Source organism: Giraffa tippelskirchi, chromosome 14, assembly GCF_054371585.1.
Source record: "Giraffa tippelskirchi isolate mGirTip1 chromosome 14, T2T-mGirTip1v1.2.pri, whole genome shotgun sequence".
Classification (NCBI taxonomy): Eukaryota; Metazoa; Chordata; class Mammalia; order Artiodactyla; family Giraffidae; genus Giraffa; species Giraffa tippelskirchi.
Window position 1 is genome coordinate 53720689 of NC_137288.1, and position 20892 is coordinate 53741580.

The 20892-nt window shown below is 42.7% G+C and overlaps 1 protein-coding gene across 17 annotated transcripts in view; it reads right to left on the minus strand.

Moving 5' to 3' along the window:
- Window positions 1–20892, minus strand: part of PPP4R1 (protein phosphatase 4 regulatory subunit 1) — a 50102-nt gene that overhangs the window by 23181 nt on the left and 6029 nt on the right. For 4 of the 17 annotated variants that reach the window (XM_081561639.1, XM_081561638.1, XM_081561651.1 and 1 more), the window contains 7 exons: window positions 8808–8943; window positions 7881–7987; window positions 4411–4553; window positions 3816–3962; window positions 1162–1269; window positions 967–1032; window positions 171–329 (listed from right to left, as the gene is read on the minus strand). In XM_081561639.1, coding sequence (XP_081417765.1) covers window positions 171–329; window positions 967–1032; window positions 1162–1269; window positions 3816–3962; window positions 4411–4553; window positions 7881–7987; window positions 8808–8943 — 866 coding nt within the window. Of the gene's footprint in view, window positions 1–170; window positions 330–966; window positions 1033–1161; window positions 1270–3815; window positions 3963–4410; window positions 4554–7880; window positions 7988–8807; window positions 8944–9313; window positions 9478–9550; window positions 9609–10455; window positions 10576–16214; window positions 16342–20892 lie in introns of those variants that run through there. The other 13 variants (XM_081561643.1, XM_081561642.1, XM_081561653.1 and 10 more) reach the window with 9 other exon arrangements.

Consider the following 20892-nt stretch of genomic DNA (forward strand, 5'->3'; position numbering starts at 1 on the left):
TTTGTCCTGTTTTTTTAAAAAAAGTTAATATAGTAGTCCATTGTCTACTCCCAGACGTATCAGCAATAACATACCTTAAATGATAAATTATTTCTTAAATTGTGGGATTAAAATTATATTTTCTGTAAAATGCACTGTTTTACAAAAATGATAATTAAGCAAAGCCCTACCCAACGTGAAGGATCACTGATCAAATTAATAAAGAGTGCTGATAGTTTAGTCCGTCGAATCTCTTGACACGTGGCACATGACACAGCCATGAAGCACTCCGCGCAGGCCTTGCGGACGCCCCACACATTGTCCGAGCAGAGCTGGAAAAACCTGGGCAGCTGGGCGAGAGGGGCCCCAATCGTTAGGCAGACACACGCGGGTTTCAGTTACTTTTACTTCATTTCTCACTTTCCCAGCATTTAAAACATTAGCTTAACAAAATTTAGAAGACCCATTTAATATTAGCAATTAGCAGCTTTAAATAAATCACACCCAATTCATTCCACTACTGACTGTGGAAAAGCAAAGACACTCCTGACAAGTACAGCTCAAGAGTTTGTACTTAATGACTCTGCATAATAGGTGGTTTCCAAAACTCTTCGAGCACATTAACTTTAGCCCTTACATCCCATGAACTAACCATTTAAAAATCACCTGCTGTAAATCTAATTGGTCACTAAAGTACTCTAGGGTTGCAATAAAATGAAAGATTCATTTGAATAAATAAGAACTGATTTTATAGAAATGGGAGTTAAAAAGGGATTGATGATTCTTAACACATCCGCATTTTTAACAAACTGTCCTTAAACACAACATAATACAAACACCCAGATTACAGAAACTTAAACTCTCGAAGTCATACTATCTTTCTGGAACTGTATTAATACAATTTGGGGGCCACTGTATGTATTTCAAACTTCAGGTGCTGCTCTGTGACGCACTGCTTTCTCCTCAGTCCCTGTCTGCAGGCCTTACCAACATCTCCTCAGTAGCTTGCTGGCCGACGACACTGCAAATATCTCCAAAATTGGCGGCACAGACCTGACAATGAAAGCGTCATTGACATTTCAAAATATTATAGTGTTCTTTGAAAAGAAATTTTTAAATTCCACGGATCAATACAGTAACCACGAGAAGAACCATGGATCTTAAACACCACCACCACAATACCTTTCGAACATGAAACATTCTGCAGTCACAGCACATCTCACAAAACCGAGGGAGGATCAAACGCTCCGTGATGTCCTTGCCAACCATGGGGGCCATTTTGCACATTATCTAAAATAAATGAGACCACAGACATACTGAATGCACCTTCAAACTAAGACTTCTGCCAATTTATTAAAAGTATATAACTTAAGGAAGCATAAAATATGACATGACGTCCTTATACATCACAAAATTTTATTTGTCCAAGTCGAAGACAGAAAAACAGATATTAACTACTACCAACAGAATCAACCCAGTGATTATTAAAGGTACAATAAACCCAGAGAAAATCCTAAAAATTGCATTTTTACCTATAGTTTTCAACCTTATTAATCATTTTGCCTAATAAAAGTAAACAAACAAACAAACTCCTACATTTCCCTGATAAGAGAATAAATGGTGACTGCTCGAAGGAAAGACTATCCACAAGAAGGGTCTGGACACGGTGCACCCGCACTGCTAAGAAAAGACTGTGCACAGCCAGTCCTCACTGTGCAAAGGACCACTGTCTCTGAAACTTGCAAACGGGAAGACCACGTGCTTACTCTGCAAAGCCAGGGCTCCAGGAAGGCATGGACAGAGGTCTGAGATGCACAGGATTTGGGTAACACCGTTCCGGGCAAAGTGAGGACAGACTGTTTGAAAACCAGCTCAATGCATTTGAATACCTTCCCCCCAGTTACAATATACGGAAATCTGCTGGTCTGTCATCATTATATATTACGTCCACCCCCGGCCAGGCAAATACCAGGAGGATAGGCAACTGACTGGAAAGAGAGGGGACTCTACCCATATGTGCATGACTGTCTACAGACCACATCGCAAGGAACCTACCAAGAAGCCACTGCAACAAACAAGTGAGCTTAGGAGGTTTGCAGGACATAGGATAGAAAGGGAAAAAAAAAAGCATTTCTATAAATTAGCAACAAACAACTGAAAATGTATACAAATATTCACAATAATGAAAAACAAACAAACAAACATGAAATTTAACACAGTACATACATGAGCTATTGAAAACTACCAAACACTGAGGAGATGAGGGAAAGACCTAAACAAATGGCAAGATCTCTGTGCCCACAGAGTCACAGGGCCCACAGGGTCAGGGTGGTCCATCCCTATCAGACCCACGACCCTCAGAGTGGCGGGTGGACACGGACAACCCCCACCCCCTAAAGCAGTGTGGTTTCTTGACTCCAGACTGTTTCCAGGCATCTCCAAGCCCAAGCTAATGATCCAAACATACACAGCATCACCAATCTGGCATAATTAAATTCTTAGGATGAATTATTCCCAAAACAGAACAACTGGGAAGACAAGGAATGCAAAACGTTAACAGAATAAACACAAACCATTTGTGAGAGAATCACACGTTTCTCACTAGCACTGGGTATAGCCATTTGTTAATTACAATGTTTTACTATTCCTAAATCACATCAAAAATTATAACACTGCAAGTTAAACTCTGCTCAATATAAACCATTATGCCAAAATCGATTTCCTTTTTCTTGAGAAGTTTGTGAAATTAAAAAAAAAATCTATGATTTGGAACTTGACAGAGGTGATACAACACTATGAATGTACTAAATGCTTCTCAACTGTGAACTTTAACATGATTGATTTTATATTATGTGATTTTCACTTCAATAAAAATGCAATTACTGAAAACTATTTAAATTCATTATTAACTGGTACCTAAGTATCTAAAAATAAAATAATGGAACTTCCAATGAAAGGCACGAGAGAAAATATAATTCATCCTACAAAAGATCCAGAAGCACTATTAAATTATTTCTAGTGTAATTTTCTTTCATATCAACACAAATGCCATTGTATTAGGTTTAAATAGCAAATTCTCACTACCTAAATAATTTAAATTAATTTTCAGATGGATTGATCACTTTTCTATCATAAGAATTCTTACTTTCTGAACTGAGGAACCACAGATGTAAATGATAACATACTAACACATGTAATTCAAGCCCAACTTGCAATGGCTCTCAAGTAATCAAACTATTTGCTAACCATGTCCAAAAATCAGAAAACTCACCATATTTGACTTTTTTATGTGCATGACAACTTAATCTGTGTTTTTCTAGTAATCATAACTTATATCATATATTCCTCCCTGCAAAGACTATGCCATCAAGGACAGGAGCAACAGGCAGCATCACTCTTTTTTCTTACTGTGCTCTCACAGTGCCTAGAAAAGTGCTCAACAGCAACTCAAGGAGCTCAAATGCATCTTCATTCAATACAGGGTTTTTAAAAGGATCCTGGCCAGCTTTGCCATCTTACTTTTTCCTTTTGATGAGATGAATTCACAGCCGATTCACTATTTTCTTGCCGTGCATCCTGGTCTCTCCAAGCCCAGCAAGGACCATCATCCCAGGAGCTCCACATGGCACGAGCCCCCCAGGAAAGACACCTCTGCCCTTGGAAGCCTGTGTCCGCTCTGAGCCCAGCATTGTGTTTCAAATTCCATGACCCACGGCTACTCTGATACCCAGCACATACAAACCCTACCACATGTAACGTGGCGTCGTGTCTAATGTCACCTCCTACAGTCACACATTAGTTCATCTCCCTGAACTGAAAAACTGAGCTCTGCTTACGGCCACGGCCTCCGTCTTCACGTCGTCGTTGCTGTCGGGGGCTGTCAGCTCCACGAGGACGGGGCACACCTTGGTCTCCACATCGAAGCGCTCAATCAGCTCCTGCTCCAGCAGGGCCAGCAAAGCTGCCTGGCTCGTTTTTCTTACCTGGGAAAAAACAAACATGTAAACAAGGCATGTGCACAGTATGATGAAACCCTAAGGCATGAAGTTCACAAATCTGCAGACTCCTCATCCAACCAAAGGGTCACAAGCAGCACAACCTTGCAGATAGAAACTGGTGGCTGCTCTGCAAAGACAGAACTCGGTGGATTGTGTCATAACAGATCAAGGGGAACGGAAAGGCCACTCCTGGAAAAGAGGTCTCCCAGTGACAAACTTCTGGGGGCCGCCTGGAAGGGTGGCAGGGGAGCAGCAGCTGCTGGCGCTGTCTGTTGCAGCATTAAAGCGATCTCCTAGACTCTGCCCCTTCTTCTCTGAGATGTCATTTTGTCATTCTGAGAAACCGAATGACCAGGTCTAAGTGGAAGGAACATTCTAAGGAGACCACCAGACAGCACACACTTCTGCAGGAATGTGGACAGGGCCCTCCTACCTGGTTATTCTGATCTGCGAGATAGCGAACCACAATGGGCAGCAAGTACTTTGAAAAGGCGTACGGGATCGCTGGCCGGTTTTCTTGGCAGAACAAGGCAATGTGAGGCACCTGCTCCATCAGCTCTGCCCTCACAGTCGGCTCTGCAGAAACAACAGGAAGGTGAGCGGATGCGTCCTCCACGCACAGGGTTCTCGCCAGGCGGGCAGTCAGGAGAGCCCCCAGGAGAGCCCCAGGCTCTCCTCCCGGCATCATGAGTCCTCAGGGAACGCTCTCCGCTCTGTGATGCTCTTCACAGTCACGGCAAAGTCACCCCCTCCCGGCTTCTGTCTTCAGAGCCCACCTGGAGCCTGTGGTCACTCCCTCTGAGAACTGGACCTGTCCACCTGAATTCAGGTCAACTGTACATGGCATCACCCACAAACTCTGCTCTTTCAGAACCCCTAGGACAGGCTATAAGGACTGGCTCCTAACCTGAATGCAGCCAGTGAGTGCAGGGTTTATAGTCAGACTTAACTATGACGACAGAGGGTCAGCAATGCTACAGGAGACCGACAGATTGAAAACAACAAAAAAAAATCTGAAAAGACCCAAGTGCATATGGCAAATTTAAATGTGACAGCATTTCAAAAAGACCAACCGTCCCCTGAGTAACGGTAAGAAAGCAAGCTGCTTATATGAGGAAAAAAGGTGAGATTCTTACACTACTCTCTATACATAAAATTCTAGGTGAATCAGAGATCCAAATTTTTTTTAAAAGATCAAAAGCACTAAAAGACAACATTTTAAGAGATTTTCCTGGTGGTCCAGTGGTTAGGGCTATGTGCTTCCACTGCAGGGGGGCACGGGTTCAATCCCTGATTGGGGAACTAAGCTCCTGTAAGCTGTAGGGCAAGGGGTTCAATCCCTGATTGGGGAACTAAGCTCCTGTAAGCTGTAGGGCAAGGTCAAAAAAAAAAAAAGTTGGATCTTGAGGTAGGAAGCCCTTCAAGGCAAATAAAACCCCCAAACTAACTAAGACCAGCTAATTTCACTTTACAAAGACTTCATTATAGACAATAGATGTATCTAACAGGAGTTCTGTATTTTGACCCATGCATAAAATGTATAAAACATTTTGCCGACAAAGGTCCATAGAGTCAAAGCTATGGTTTTTCTAGTGGTCATGTATGGATGTGAGAGCTGGAGTGTAAGGAAAGCTGTGCGCCAAAGAACTGATGCTTTTGAGCTGTGGTGTTGGAGAAGACTCTTGAGAGTCCCTTGGACTGCAAGGAGATCCAACCAGTCTATCCTAAAGGAGATCAGTCCTGAATATTCATTGGAAGGACTGATGCTGAAGCTTCAATACTTTGGCCACCTAATGCGAAGAACTGAGTCATTAGAAAAGACCCTGATGCTGCGAAAGATTGAGGGCAGGAAGAGAACGGGACGACAGAGGATGAGATGGTTGGATGGCATCACTGACTCAATGGACATGAGTTTGAGTAAGCTCTGGGAGATGGTGAAGGACAGGGAAGCCTGGTGTGCTGCAGTCCACGGGGTCGCAAAGAACTGGACACAACTGAGCAACTGAACAACAACAACAATAAAACATCTACTTAGACAAAAGAAAACTTAAAAAAAAATAGGAGTCTGAGGTGGAGGAAACGTAACATTAAAAATATTAAGACCAAAACTTCCTGACATCTGACAGAGAGATTAGAACCCTCAACTTCAAGGAAGCTCTGACAACCCTCCAGCCCTGACAGTTTCCAGACGACTCCTAACAGTCAGAGGAGCCGCCCCACAGCCCTTCCTGCCAACCCAGCTTCTCAAGTCAACGCTCTCTGCATTCCTGTTTCAAATCACAAGAGGTGTGAACTCTCAGGCCCAGCACAGTATAAATCTTTACAATCTAGCCCTCAGGCTCCTCACCTAAGCCTAGTTTTTCTAAACTTCAGGCCTAGTAAACCCACTGCTGACCAAATGGGCCAGTGTCCTAAGCTTCCCAGACCCCTACACCTCTCCTTTCCTCTCCCCTCTGTGCCATCAAACCCATCTCAGATGCCACCAGCTGTCTGAACCCAGCCCCAGTCCTCCCTGTTACCGCTTATTGTTAGTATGTCGGCTGCATTCACTCAACTGTTAATCTGATGACAGGAATTCCTATTCATCTTGGTAACGGCTCTAGCATTCAATCTAGAACCGGCATAGAGTATGTACTGTTTACACATATCCCAAGTATAAATGTCAACAGAGACATTTATCAGGAACTCAAAAACTTGAGATACATTTTAGAACACATACAGAAGGGAATGGCTACCCACTCCAGTATTCTTGCCTGTGAAATCCCATGAACAGAGGAGCCTGGCGGGCTCCAGTCCATGGGGTTGCAAAGGGTCGGATACGACTGAGCAACTAACACTTTCACTTTCACATATTAAAAAACATCAGTGCAATTGGTTAACAGGCAGAAGAAATACAAATTCTGCCTGAAAAAACATCTAGGTCTCTACTGAGAAAGGAATAAATACAGTGGAATACAGCAGTGCCAAAATTTTAAGTTAAACTGTTTATCTCTGCCAAATCAAAAATAAACTTAAGTAAAAATAATTGATGACACTCTCCCAAAACCACTTTGGATCAAGCATATACATGAGCGATTACACAGAACATTGTATGAGATAGTAATAGAATATTAGTGAGCTTACTAATTTTTTTTTCTACAGGATAATAAAACTATCTAAGGCTGATGTGAATAGTAAACATATTCCCGTAAAAAGAGACGCTCACCAAAAAATGAGCTCATCTAAAAATTAAAGGATGAGAATGCTGACATGTCAAAAAGTTTGATAGAAATGGAAAAATAACAAATTTCAATAAAGAGATCATGGATTTAAGAAAAAATTTTATTTCTGAATTGTTTCTAAAATCAAACATAGGACTATGCTCAAAGCAATATTAGGTTAAAATGGTAAATTTTATGTATGTTTTGCCACAGTGAAAAATATTTTTTAAAAACGTAATAAACTGTATTCTAAGTCTCAAAACAAGTTTACCTCTTTCTTAAGCAGACTCTCCTATCTGCACTTTAGAGACAAACAGCTTTAGTTTTACAACGAGTGATTAACATTTTTTAAGTAAGAATGCATTTTTTGTCAAAAAAGTTTTACAGCCCACTCCATCCCTTTTTACTTATTCAAAAAAGTTTAAAGTTTTTATTACAGTAATAAAAGTTATTATGAATGTACATGATGCAAAACAATGTTCTTAGATTGTTCTTCTGAAAAATTTCCAAAGTCAAACTAAATGGGCCTGGTATATAAAATGTCTGGATCTTAGTAACAGGTTTTTTATTTTCTTGTTACTCATGGGTTAGATAATTTACTTAGGAAATATTTCCAAGAAACCTCATGTTACACTTAAGTTTTTCATTAGTTTTTAGAAACTTATATTTGATAAAAGAAACCTTCCTCTGCATAAACACATACCTGAATCATCAGCTAATCTGCTGATTCTTTCCAGAACAGCAATGCACTCTCTCTCATCATCACACACTTCCCTCAGCGTGTCCAGCAGACTCCGGGCCACCATCTGTCTGCACAGAAGATTATACCACGGTCAGTGGCACCCAGCAGTTAGTACTCAGAACTTTAAAAGCCAGAATCCATACGGATTTAAAAAGTTTTTCTTAACACATTTTATAAGTGACAATTTTCTAAGTGACAAATACTGGTATGGATTTTATTTTAATTAAGATGAAATTGAACATTGACCAGAATGTTTCACCATTATCTCACAAATTTCTAAGGTCACTGAAAATTTGTCTTAAGTAGCTATTAATATCTTCAATTATCATAAATAGGGGGAAAATATAATTACTTTTCATTATATAAAATGTTATCTTTACATATTTGATTAAACGAGTTTCATACATCTATACTCAGAAGATGCTAGAAAGACTTTTCGATTCCCAGAGAAGTCTGATCCAGGTGGTCTGGGGGCTTTAGGTGGAGAAACAGTGCAACTGGGGAGAGTGAGCGCTGGTCACTGCCGTGTCCTGCGCCTCTGATGGCCAGTCACCTGGTACACGGCAGGGACACACCGCCCTCTGCTGGAGGAATAGCAGATTTCTCAGTAGCCACTTCACATGACCGTCAAAATGATGCTTAATAGCAAAAAAGTACTGGGGTTTTTTGGCTGCTTTTTGCCAAAAAGCCAAGAAAGAGTGCGTTTTCTTACAGGACTGAGGAGTAACGAGTAAAAGGGCGGCCACAGCTGTGACCAGCAGTGAAGCTGAGTGACTCTAACTGCCCACGGCAGTGACAGCTGCTTTAAACTGGGTACTTCTGTTAACTGAAATTCGTGCAACAAAAGCCACCCTCCCGCCTCCCCCAGTGGAGAGCACATGCACATACCTGTTAAATACGTTCTCACTCGCAGCATACTTGTCCAGTCTCCCCAGCGGCGTCAGCATGTCATCTTGTGAGACAAAGTCCAGGGCTGAAGGTACAACAATCACATCAGACTCTGAGCTGCAGTCATCCACACCAACTATCAGAGACATGAGAACACTCCTCATACACTGTGCACGGAGAGGCGCCCGGGGCCTCCCGGGCAGCACAGGTCAACCCGCCCCTCGCTGCGTCTGGAGGACAAACAGCCACAGGAGAAGCCGGGTTGGAGGCCACGGATGACAAGGGGCTTCCTCTCCTCCTTTGATGGGTGCGTTCTAACCGCCCCGAGAAGCACAGGGGTCAGAGGCCGCAGATGCTCAGTCGTGTGACCAACAAACAGAGCGGCCAGAAAAGAGTGATCCCACAGACCTGGGAACCCATACGTTCAGCCGGGACACTGACGACTTGTAAATAAATGAAGTGTCAGGCACCGACAGTTAATTCTGCCAGGCAGTCAGAGAACTCACACTGCATAGCGAAGAACAAAGACGAGAATCACAGCAGCCTGCTCATCAGGAAGAACACAAGCCAGAGACAGCACAGCAGGGTCTTCAAGGGACTGAAAAAGCCAACCTACACCTCCAGGCCGAGCAAACGGGAATCGCTCAGGTGTCTCTGGAATTCATGTCTCCTGAACATAAAGGTGAAGTAAAGACTTTTTCTGACATACAAAAGCTGACAGACATTACTAGCAGCAAACTTACAAGAAATACTGGAAGTCCTTCAAGCAAAAAGATAATTACACCAGATGGAAATCTGAACCTACACAAAGGAATGAAGACTAATCAGAAACGGTGAATATGTGGGCAAACACAAACACCTCTTCTTACTGAAAAAAAAAACCAAAACACTCTTTAAAGATAACTGTTTAAGGCAAAACTATGCACTGTAAAATAAAGAGGAACAAATATACTGTGAAGTTTATAATATGTGTAGAAGTAAAATATATGACTGTGCGTACTCAGTTGCTAAGTTGTGTCCGACTCTTTTGTGACCCCATGGAGTGTAGCCCACCAGGTTCCTCTGTCCATAGAATTTTCCAGGCAAGAATACTGGAGTGGGTTACCATTTCCTCCTCCAGGGGATCGTCCCGACCCAGGGGTTGAACCCACGTCTCCTGCACCTGCAGCACTGGCAGGCAGATTCTTTACTACTGAGCCGCCTGGGAAGCCCAAAGCGTAAGATTACGACAGCACAAAGGCAGAGAAAGAGTGAGGCAGATTGTATACACGTAGACTGACGGTAATGAAGCAGAGGACCACACTGATTACAAACTTTGCAGCCGCTATTAAACACCAAAACCCACCTGAAACATAGAGCAAGTCAGCCAATAAAGGCCATTAAATGGAATCATCGAAAATACTCAGACCAAAAGAAGGCAGAAAAAGAGGATGAAAGGAAGAAAAAATAAATGAGACAAACAGAAAACAGCAATATGAGAGGCAAATCAAACCATATCAGTAATCACAGTAAGTGCAAACACTCTAAACACCCCCAATTAAAGGGCAGAGATTGTTAAACTGGACTAAAAATAACACCTAACATGAAAATAATTTCTTACAGAAAGATTTTACCAGGTTATTCTGATCTACGAGTTACAGCAAAGTACCTCATGCGTTATGAATCAGTTGTAAAACCACCCAGACACTATCATTTGGCCTGTTTCCCCTCTAGGATTGTTGACTGGCATGACCTGGAAGGTGCCTTTATGCAGGCTCTAGAATTCTATGACTATGACCAAACTGTTTCATCAGTTGCACACTTGTCAATCTTAAAGATAAACACGAACAATGCGGGTTCTGGTCCCTAAAAAGGCAGGGGCTGGTGGGAAGAGTGCCAGAACAGTGACAGTCATGCATGGCTGTATTTAGGACAAGCCTGGAGCACTCACTCTAAAAGGCAGACCCCCCACGTCTCATATTCAGACCCTGATTGTGCAAGTGTGGAGTGAGGCTCAGAAGCGATCATTTTTAATAAATACCCCCAACAGGCTTAAACACAGATTGTTAAACAACTATATTTGAGAAACGCTGAGAAGGTAACAAACCATATTCTGCCTCCACTTGTGTTTCCGTCTATCTTCACATCGTCTCTACATGGAAGGGAGTGCTGTGCCCCAGCAGGGCGCTGGGGCAGACGTAAGCTCCCCAGCGCTGCCGCCTCCCGCCAGCACTGGTGGATGCCCCCTGCCTGAACATCCTCTCCAGGGTCAGGACTTCCTCATCAACTCCTGACTGGACTAAGTGGCTCTGGGTCTCCTCTTTATGGAGGCAGCAAGGATCTAATTACTGTGGCTACAGACCGCATACTTAAGTCTTTATCTAGCCATCCTGCAAATGCCTGCCTCAGATGACAAGTAGGAGAAACACACAAATAATCAATAAAGCTTTCACCACCAAAAAAGAAAAATCCTACAGCATAAATGATGGTACAGTCAATAACATCATCAGATAAAAAAGAAAGAACACAGAGTGTAAACATAGCTATACTGCTACAAGGACTGTGTATAGCTTATGCAAAGCAGTACATTAATTTTAAATAGATTATGGTAGATTAAAGATGCAAATTACAATCCTTAGGAGCCCTGGCTCAGACAGTAAAGAGTCTGCCTCCAATAGAGGAAACCTGGGTTCGATCCCTGAGTTGGGAAGATCCGCTGGAGAAGGGAATGGCTACCCACTCCAGTATTCTTGCCTGAAGAATTCCTGGGACACAGGAGTTTGGTGGGCTACAGTCCATGGGGTCACAAAGAGTCAGACATAACTGTGCAACTAACACTTCCACTTCCAATCTGAAACATGCAAGAAAGGATGGCTAGAAAGCCAACTGGGAATTAAAATAGAATGCTAAAAAATACTGAGTTACTAACCTCAAAAGAAACTCACAAAAGGAGCAACAGAGAGAAAAAGAGAGAAGAGAAATACGCAATCAGATCAATAATTACATTACTTATAAGTAGACTAAACATTGTAAGTCAAAAGATAGAGAATCACAAACTAGTAACAAGGTAACAACTACAGATGTTACTCAACTATAGTCTGTCTATCTGAAGTGTATTTTTAAAGTCCAAATGTCAACCCATGAGTTGAAAAGAAAAGGATTAAGAAAAAAAGACATAAAACATGACACAGCACAAGAAAGCCAGAGTGGCTATTTTATCATCAGACAAAACAGACAAGGAGCATCTCAGGAGAGGAGGAGGATCTTTCATCACCTGACCTATGTGCTCCAAGGCTGCCCCTCCTTTCCAGATCAATTACTTGATTCTGGATTCTTGGACATTACACAGTAATAGCCCCTTATAGTGCTCACTGCTTTAAATATCCAACTTCCTCCACTGATGAAGTGAAAAAATCACGTTGGCTTTTAATGTCATTTGAAATTTCAAAATGACTGAAAAGCAATGAAAACAATGATCACTCTAAAATGTTTTTTCAAATTGTATCTATACTCCCCAAACCCCAAGGCTCCTCTTCCTCTGTAAACCCATCCTGGGTAGCTGAAAGGGGACCAGCATGGAAAGGAAAAATGAAGATGACCTGAATGATCAACATGAGACAGAATTCCTACACTTGCGCAGGAAATCTTCATTTCTCAAAATTTAATATTTAATTATAAAATAAAAGCTTCCATGAGGAAGCTAAATGATTCAAGTGTCAACAAAAACTTGTGTTTCTTAGTGAATTCCAAGAGAATTCCTTACAGGAAAAGAAACCTGGGATACGAACTGAAGCCCTATCCTTAAGGGTTAGTGCGTCTTGTCTCAAGTCAGAGTCAACAGATCCTTCTAGTTCAAATCAGACCAGAATCAATAAAGAGGACATCCAGGAAAGGGGGACAAGAGAAAGAAGCGCTAAGGGCGTTCATCTTGTTACTTATAAAAGTGAATCCCTCCCCGTGTGTGAAACTAAGCGGCCACACAGCAGAGGTGGCCATCAACACCCCTGCAGGTCAGGAAGGCTCCAATCTGCTCCGGCCCCACTAGGGCACCAGCAGAAACCCAGAACCACAGGAACCGACACCCCAACTTCCAGCTGTTTTAAATTCAAGGAAAACGACGTCTTAAAACATAAAAATTTGAAAGGTGGACCCATCTGAAATGTTAAAGATGATTAACCCCTACATGGTTACAGGGAGAGTAACGTGACAAGGACAGAGGCTCTTTAAAGTTAAGACAAATCTGAGTCCAAATCTCAGGTCCTGCTCCTCGTGAACTCTGCATGTGAACTTGTGCAGGTCATTCATTAACTTGGCTGCGTTTCCTCACACAAACACCTGTTTGTTGTCAAGACTTTCAGACACACAAAGATGACATCTATAACGCACCTAACACAGTGTCAAGTTAGGACATCAATATTCCCTCAAACCTACAAATCATGTGTTTCTGAGACAACCTCAGCATGGTTTCCCTGAGTTTTAAATGTCTTCACCCATCTCATTCAACCAGTAAGCAGGACGCTGTCTCCTGTTTACTGTGAGTGTCAGGCACTCAACAGAGAACACAGGTACAAAACCTAGACAGAGTGTGTACACACAGAAGTGTCTATGCACACACGTGTATATACGGGCATGCACAGACAAAAACATGCTACTAAGAGCACACACAATGTGTTCTTCACCTTACACTGCTAGGTGTGCCCGGAGAGCAAGAGAAGGCCTCACAGCCCAGATAGTCCTGGGAGGACACCGGGCTGCACCGCAGGACAGAGGGTGGACGAGTGTACTCTGCCCCAAGAAGCCTGGGGACAGGGTGTCAAGGAAAACCAAGTCACATCAAGACAGATGAGAAGACCTTCAGGGCACAGGGTTCACACAGAAGTGAGGTTGGAGGGAGAGGAGGGGCCTGGATCAACCTGGCCTTCTGCATTTCAAAGACTGCAAAATCTTCCTACCTGGCTGGAAAACCTGCCTTTGAGATTTTCTAAGCAACAACATAGTTAAATTCAACCATTACCTCCTGTGAGCAGTGGACATCCTTATTCAACTATATGAATAAGTGATTTAAATGTGATTTTAAATGATCAATTGTTAATTAAAACCATCTTGTTCATTAGGAAAGCAGCAGAGTTCGTCATGTCTCTCCCAAGTGCAGGGTATTCCGAGAGCACTAGAGCCTGAAGACAAAGAAAAATCCCTGCTGGAAGGTTGGCATTAGATGATTGGCTGGGACACTATAGGCTGTTCACTGGAGTGGGCATCTTTGCCTAGCTGGGAGTCAGGAAGCTTGTTGGTGATCATCAGGGGCTTTTGGCAACAGTTACAAAGGGGCTCAGCCAGCTTGAAGGTGACCTTGGTCCTGGGCTCTGCTTCTGTGGCCTTGATGCAGGACTCAACATCCCTCATACCGACAGCCTGCTCTCTAGTTCTTGGATTCTCTGGGAATAAGTACTCCATCTTGAGTATTTCCCACCTTTCTAGACCATCCTTGCTTGCTTCTTTCACAGTCTTTTGTGTAGGTGGTTTCTTTCCCCCCACTCTGTCCTCATATAGGCACTGTTCACACACATGCCTCTCCTCGCCTGGATAGCCTGCAGCTTCAACCACACTCGCAATGCAGAGGACCCCAACACTCTCCTGCTCTGGTCCCCGCATCCAGGGCTGCAGGTCCTTTAGGGTCTCCGCCTCCACGTCATGTGTGTTCTGAAAACCCAACTGTCCAAACTAGTCTTATAAAAAATCAGCTCCTCCTCCTGACTCTCTAATGACCATCACTTCCCCACTAACCTGAGTTCTCAGGCATGAGGCCTGCAGGTACTTTTCAAAGCACTTTTCTTGCCCCCGCTCTCAGTCGCTAAGAACTATGAATTCAACTTATAAAAAGTCTTCTGTATTCCCATACCTCTCAGTTTCCAATATCCCAATCCAGAGGCTCTGATACCGTCTGCTTAGAGTAGACTGAGGTATCTGAACCCCGTAAGGTATAAGAGGGCTCCCCAGGTGGTGCTAGTGGTAAAGAATCTGCCTGCCAATGCAGCAAGCAGACGTAAGAGACATGGGTTCGATCCCTGGGTCCGGAAGATTCCCTGGAGAAGGAAATGGCAACCCACTCCAGTATTCTTGCCTGGAGAATCCCATGGACAGAGAAACCTGACAGGCTACAGTCCGTGTGGTCGCAAAGAGTAGGACATGACTGAAGCAACTGAGCACACATACACGCAAGGTACATGAAGTTTTCCCCCGGAGTAAGTCAAGTGGGTAACTTTAAGGGCTATTCCAGACCTACTTCCAGGAATGCTCCATCACAGACATGCACCTAGGGTGTGGACCCAAGTTGTTCCCATCCACAATCTCCCACCTCCCTGAGCTCAAGACTGCATGGCCCCCAAGCAAAAACCCTCCACTGCACAGCACAGGGACCCTCTGACACACGGACGAACACGTTAAGACACCAGCTCTCTGAAGGCTGTAATACCTACTTTCACAAGTCAGGTATTCATTCCACAGTCCTTTACTTTAAAAATAACTGAATGACTGATAGCTCATTAAAAATAATTTTCAAATTTTTGACATATAGGTTGGAAGAAATTCAAGAAAATTAGTGGCACTACTAGCAAAACTCTTTCCATCCACTTATCTACATCAACAAAATTTCTCTGTGCTTATAGCTCTGAAAATAAAAAGTAAAACTTATGCTAAATATAGTCTCATTCGAGCAATAAATTATATTCACCCATGGATACATAAGTTATTTTTTAAAAGCTCCACTTAATTAGATGCTTATTCAATAAAATTTTGTTTACCAAGTGTTTATTATAATTTGTAATACATTCTGGTGGATCAACTGAGTATTAATAATACTAACGAAAACAAAGTGTTAAAGATTTTTATGCCCACAGGAAATTAAAAATTTCAATTTTTCCTTATATCTTCGGTGCCAAAAAAAGTGACAGGGTAATCAACACAACTTTCAAGCATAAAAATATATTAAGGTAAAATTTTGTTAAGGAAATAGATCAGAGAACAATGGAAAACCTTCAATTTAAAGAGTTTATTCTTGGATTTCTGAAAACGGCTAATAGTGTATATAAGTGCTATACTATTTAGATTCTATTTTTAACAGTGATATGACAGTTTCATTTTGAAAATACCTTTAAACTTTAAAAATGTGAGTTTTCTAAATTATTTTAGAAGATACCCAGTAGTTAAGTGTGAAGACCACTGCCCTCCACCATCACAATAGTCAACTGTCTCCTCATTCTAACCAGGCTTCCTGGCCTGGAAGCCTCCCCTCCCCCACCCACCTGGATGCACCCCACCCCCACAGCCCACGCTGGGGGCTCTTTCCTGCAGGTGCCACAAGTTCTACTCCCAAGCGACTCCATCTGCTCCGTTTCTGCCCTCTTTACCCTCATTGCAGTTGAAACTCACCTACTCACAAATACCATCCAGGAAGTACTTCCTACTCCTGATAAAGATCTCTTCCTCCCATGAACTGCTTTTCTCCACCAGCAGTTGCAGTGTTTCATTTTTTTCTTTTTTCCTCTTCCCCTCCAAACTAAACACAGATAAAGTCCCAGAAGACAAAGCCTGTTTGCTAATCTTTTTATTAACAAACAAACCCAGATAATGGAGTCTCATGCTCCTGAAGAATGCCTATTCACTCATAACTGTTCATGAGGAGGTGGTCCAGACACCGGTGAGGGGATGAGGGTCCTTTAAGAGCACTTTACACCCCCCCACTCCCAACATCATTAGCATATTAGCACCTCTGAGAAGCCAGGCACCTGAGAGAACTGATTCGTGTGTACACCCTAACTTTCTCCAAGCTTGATCAAAAACATCCTTCTATCCCCACACAGCCTCTAGGAAGAGCTGCTAAAACAGGAAAAAGCCAATGGTCTGTTTCCCTTCCATCTTCCCCTTGATAATGCTAAGGCCACAATAAACTTGCCCAATTTTGTTGGTTCGCAAGTCCTTTATATCAGAAAATGAAAGATAACAAGACAAATCATACAGATTTAATCATTTTTGTAAGAGCTTAACATTTGGGGCTTTACACATTTTAACAAATAAGCCAACAGACAGAGAGGAAGGGCAAAATCTTCTGAAAAGCAGAAAGCCAGCGAGGAAATATAACTGATTCAGGTGAGAGTCATCAACACACACTAATGCCAAGAGGTGCGGAAAGCTTGTCTGGGAATGGAAAATCCCCTGGAGTCAAACCACTGCCCTTACTAACAACAGAAGGAAAAGGAAAGAATCTTAAAGCAGAGAAAGCTGGCAGGCATCACACCTTAACCGAGGGCAGAGAACTGACATCAGGTGGTGCCTTTTGAGACAAGCACTGGGAAAACCAGGGAATTACTTACATAGCATCCCTGGAAAGGGAGGGACGGAAGGAGCAAGCAGAACCTGAATTAAATCATGAGGAAACAAAACCAAGTTGACTCCTCAAAACTCTCTATAATGAATAATAAAGGTTGAGAACTTTTTCCAAAGTAAAGAAACAAGACAACTAAATGCAGCCCAGAGGCCTGGAAGGCAAGACAGTTGCTATAACTGATGTTACTGGTTGACTGGTGAGATCTGACAATGAACTACATATTACATAATTGATCTGTGTCAATGTTACTCTTTCTGAACTTGCTGTCAGAGGAGCCTGGCCTTGCTCTCAGAAGATACAGCCTAATGGTTAGGTCTAGACAACTTCATCTTAAAAGGTGCAACAAAGAAGATTAAGTATATACTACAGTTGTGTGTCTAATTACAACTGTAGAGAGAAAAAGAGCAAATTGCCAAAATGGTAACAATGCTGAATGGACATGAAGAGTTTGAGGAATTAACTATGACACCTGTGCAACTTTTGTGTAAATCTGAAAGTTCTCAAAGTAACAAGTAATTGATTTAAAAATACATCATTTCATGATTTTACTGCAAGTTAGGTTTAGCCTTATTCGGCTTGGGCAGAAAAATCATGATTTATCTCAGCAAGTGTATACTGAAGTTCTACTGTGTGGTGGGCGCTCTGCGATGGGTGAAGAATAAAAGGCTCCAGATGTAGATCCTTGAGCACTTGGTATATCCAGTTTCAATCTGTGACAATATAACGCATACTCTTGCCTGGAAACTCCCTTGGACGGAGGAGCCTGGTAGGCTGCAGTCCATGGGGTCGCTAAGGGTCGGACATGACTGAGCAACTTCACTTTCACTTTTCACTTTCTTGCATTGGAGAAGGAAATGGCAACCCACTCCAGTGTTCTTGCCTGGAGAATCCTGGGGACGGGGGAGCCTGGTGGGCTGCCGTCTATGGGGTCGCACAGAGTCGGACACAACTGAAGTGACTCAGCAGCAGCAGCAGCAGAAACGATCTTTACTCCTAAGAACAAACCTGTCCCAGAGCATATTTAATTTCACAATTGAATTTAAGCTGGAATAACGTGCTAAAATCAACCCTGAATATTGACTGGAAGGAATGATGCTGAAGCTCCAATACTTTGGCCACATGATGTGAAGAGCCAACTCTCTGGAAAAGACCCTCATGCTGGAAAAGACTGAAGGCAGGAGGAGAAGAGGACAACAGAGGATGAGATGGTTGGATGGTATCACCGACTCAATGAACGTGAGTTTGAGCAGGCTCCGGGAGATGGTGATGGACAGGGAAACCTGGGGTGCTACACTCCATGGGGTCGCAAAGAGTCAGACATGACTCAACAACAACACTGAGCTAAAGTTCAATCTATGAATATTTCAAAAAACATTTCCTTAAAGTATGTACATAAAAGAGGCAGGGGCGTGTCTACCTGCTCTCAGATTAGGTACCAAGACCTCACTGTCTGTGCAGCATCTGCGGGTCAGAGATGTGGCACTCGGAGTGCTGGCAGGTGTGGACCTGAATACATTACAGATGGGGTGCTTGTTCCTCCATGAGCAAACGTGTCCCCTGCAGTCATGCTAACCCAATTGCTCGATCAGTGATACTTTTGTTCTGTATGTAATCCAAATGCAAAAGTTGAGCTAATCCAGGGCCTGACTGCCGCCAATCCCCAGAAATGAAGCGCTGAATCTACCTGGAGTCTTGAAGTTTATTTCCATCAAAAATTAACTTGATAGATGTAAATGTAAAAATAATTGATATCAAATCTGACCCTGAATACAACTTCCAAGCTGTGTATAAATTTCAATATAAATCCAGCCACAAGAGTTTGGACTGACCACTTTGATAACCAGACACACAGGATCACACAGTACTCTTCCCACCTCTGCTCCAACGACTGGCTCCCTCACACACGAGTGGGTTAAAATACAAAGAAAAAGGGTATACTGTGCCTCCAACATTCCCATGACAGACAGGTGCTACTCGGACAAAAATGATTTTACCCACCAAATACTTGGAATGTGCTATGACCTTCACATCCTCCAGAACCTTCAGGAGGGCAGATGACCTAAATTAGTGATAAATGAAGGGAAGCCACAGCTGGAAGGCAGGAAGGTCACAGTAATAAGGAGTAACACAATAATAAAGACTGTCGGGGTGTAGGAAGATAGGGGGTGAATGGAGAGTAGCATGGAAACATATACACGAACACATGTAAAACAGATAGCCAGTGGGAATTTGCTATATGACTCAGGGAACTCAAACTGGTGCTCTGCAACAACTTAGAGGGGTGGGATGGGGCAGGAGGTGGGAAGGAGGTTCAAGAGGGAGGAGACATGTATACCCATGCCTGATCTATGTTGATGTATAGCAGAAGCCAGCACAATATTTTAATTATCCTTCCACTGAAAAGAAAGAAAGAAAAAAAAATAAAAAAGGCATTTGGTGATTGAAAGCAAGATTCAACTGCCCTGTGACACAGAAAAAAAAAAGACTGTCGGCCAGCTCTAGACGGGACCTAACACTGTCAAGGCAGGTGAATGAGCAAATCACTTAACTGTTCAGATGAGCCTCATCAGGTGCCACTTCCGTGGTTAATAACTTGTGGGGCAACACACCTCACAGGTGGAGTGTCAGCAAGGTTACAGCACAATGCCCAACACACAATATGACAATACGTGGTGATTTTAAAAATGAACAAAATCCAGAAATTTCTCCCACTTCCCTTCTGTAGCAAGTTAAAGAGCTATGTCAGTGTTATGAGGCAGCGTGGATGGGAGGGGAGTTTGGGGGAGAATGGACCCACATATGGCTCAGTCCCTTTGCTATGTACCTGAAACTATCACAATATTGTTCATCAGCTCTACTTAAAAAAAAAAAATTAAAGAACTATGTTTGATGATATTTAGGAAAAGAACTTTAAAACCTACAAGGTCTGAATTGTAGCTGAAGCTCCAATACTCTGGCCACCTGATGTGAAGAGCTGACTCATTGGAAAAGACCCTGATGCTGGGAAAGATTGAAGGTAGGAGGAGAAGGGGGCGACAGAAGATGAGATGGTTAGATGGCATCACGGACTCAATGGACATGAATCTGAGCAAACTCCAGGAGACAGTGGATGGACAGGAGAGCCTGGTACACTGCAGTCCACGGGGTCGCAAAGAGTGGGACACGACTTATCGACTGAACGACAACAAAGTCTGCCTCCACACCATCTCTATCTGCAAGAGCTTGGGTCTACACTTTTTCATGTTTGACATGAAAAGAATGAACACATAACCTGCCCTCTTGCTCCTGGTTTCTATAACCCTGGAACCACTGGCTCAGGAGACACACAGCACAACTCACGTGTATGTGACCCTCTGAATGATATAGCAAACCAACTTAAAACATAAGGTTTTACAATATTCTTGTTACCATTGAGGCTGACCCCAAGTGGCGAAATGTGCTTATTAGCAAGATGAAAACAAGCAAACAAGATGTTGCTTCTTTTAATCTGGTAGTCAGTATTTAGATGAAAATGAATTTAGTAGTTATACAGATGAGCTTTATTACAGTAGAACATGGAAAGAAAATGTCTTAAGAATTTAACCACTTAAACTTTCATAAATTATCACACCTCACTACAACCTTCGATGTCGTTCTGTCCGCAGATTAGAACATAAAACTTGTAAAAGAGTTACAGTTAAAATAAACGACACCTGGGATGGCCTTAAAGCACTCTACTGCCTC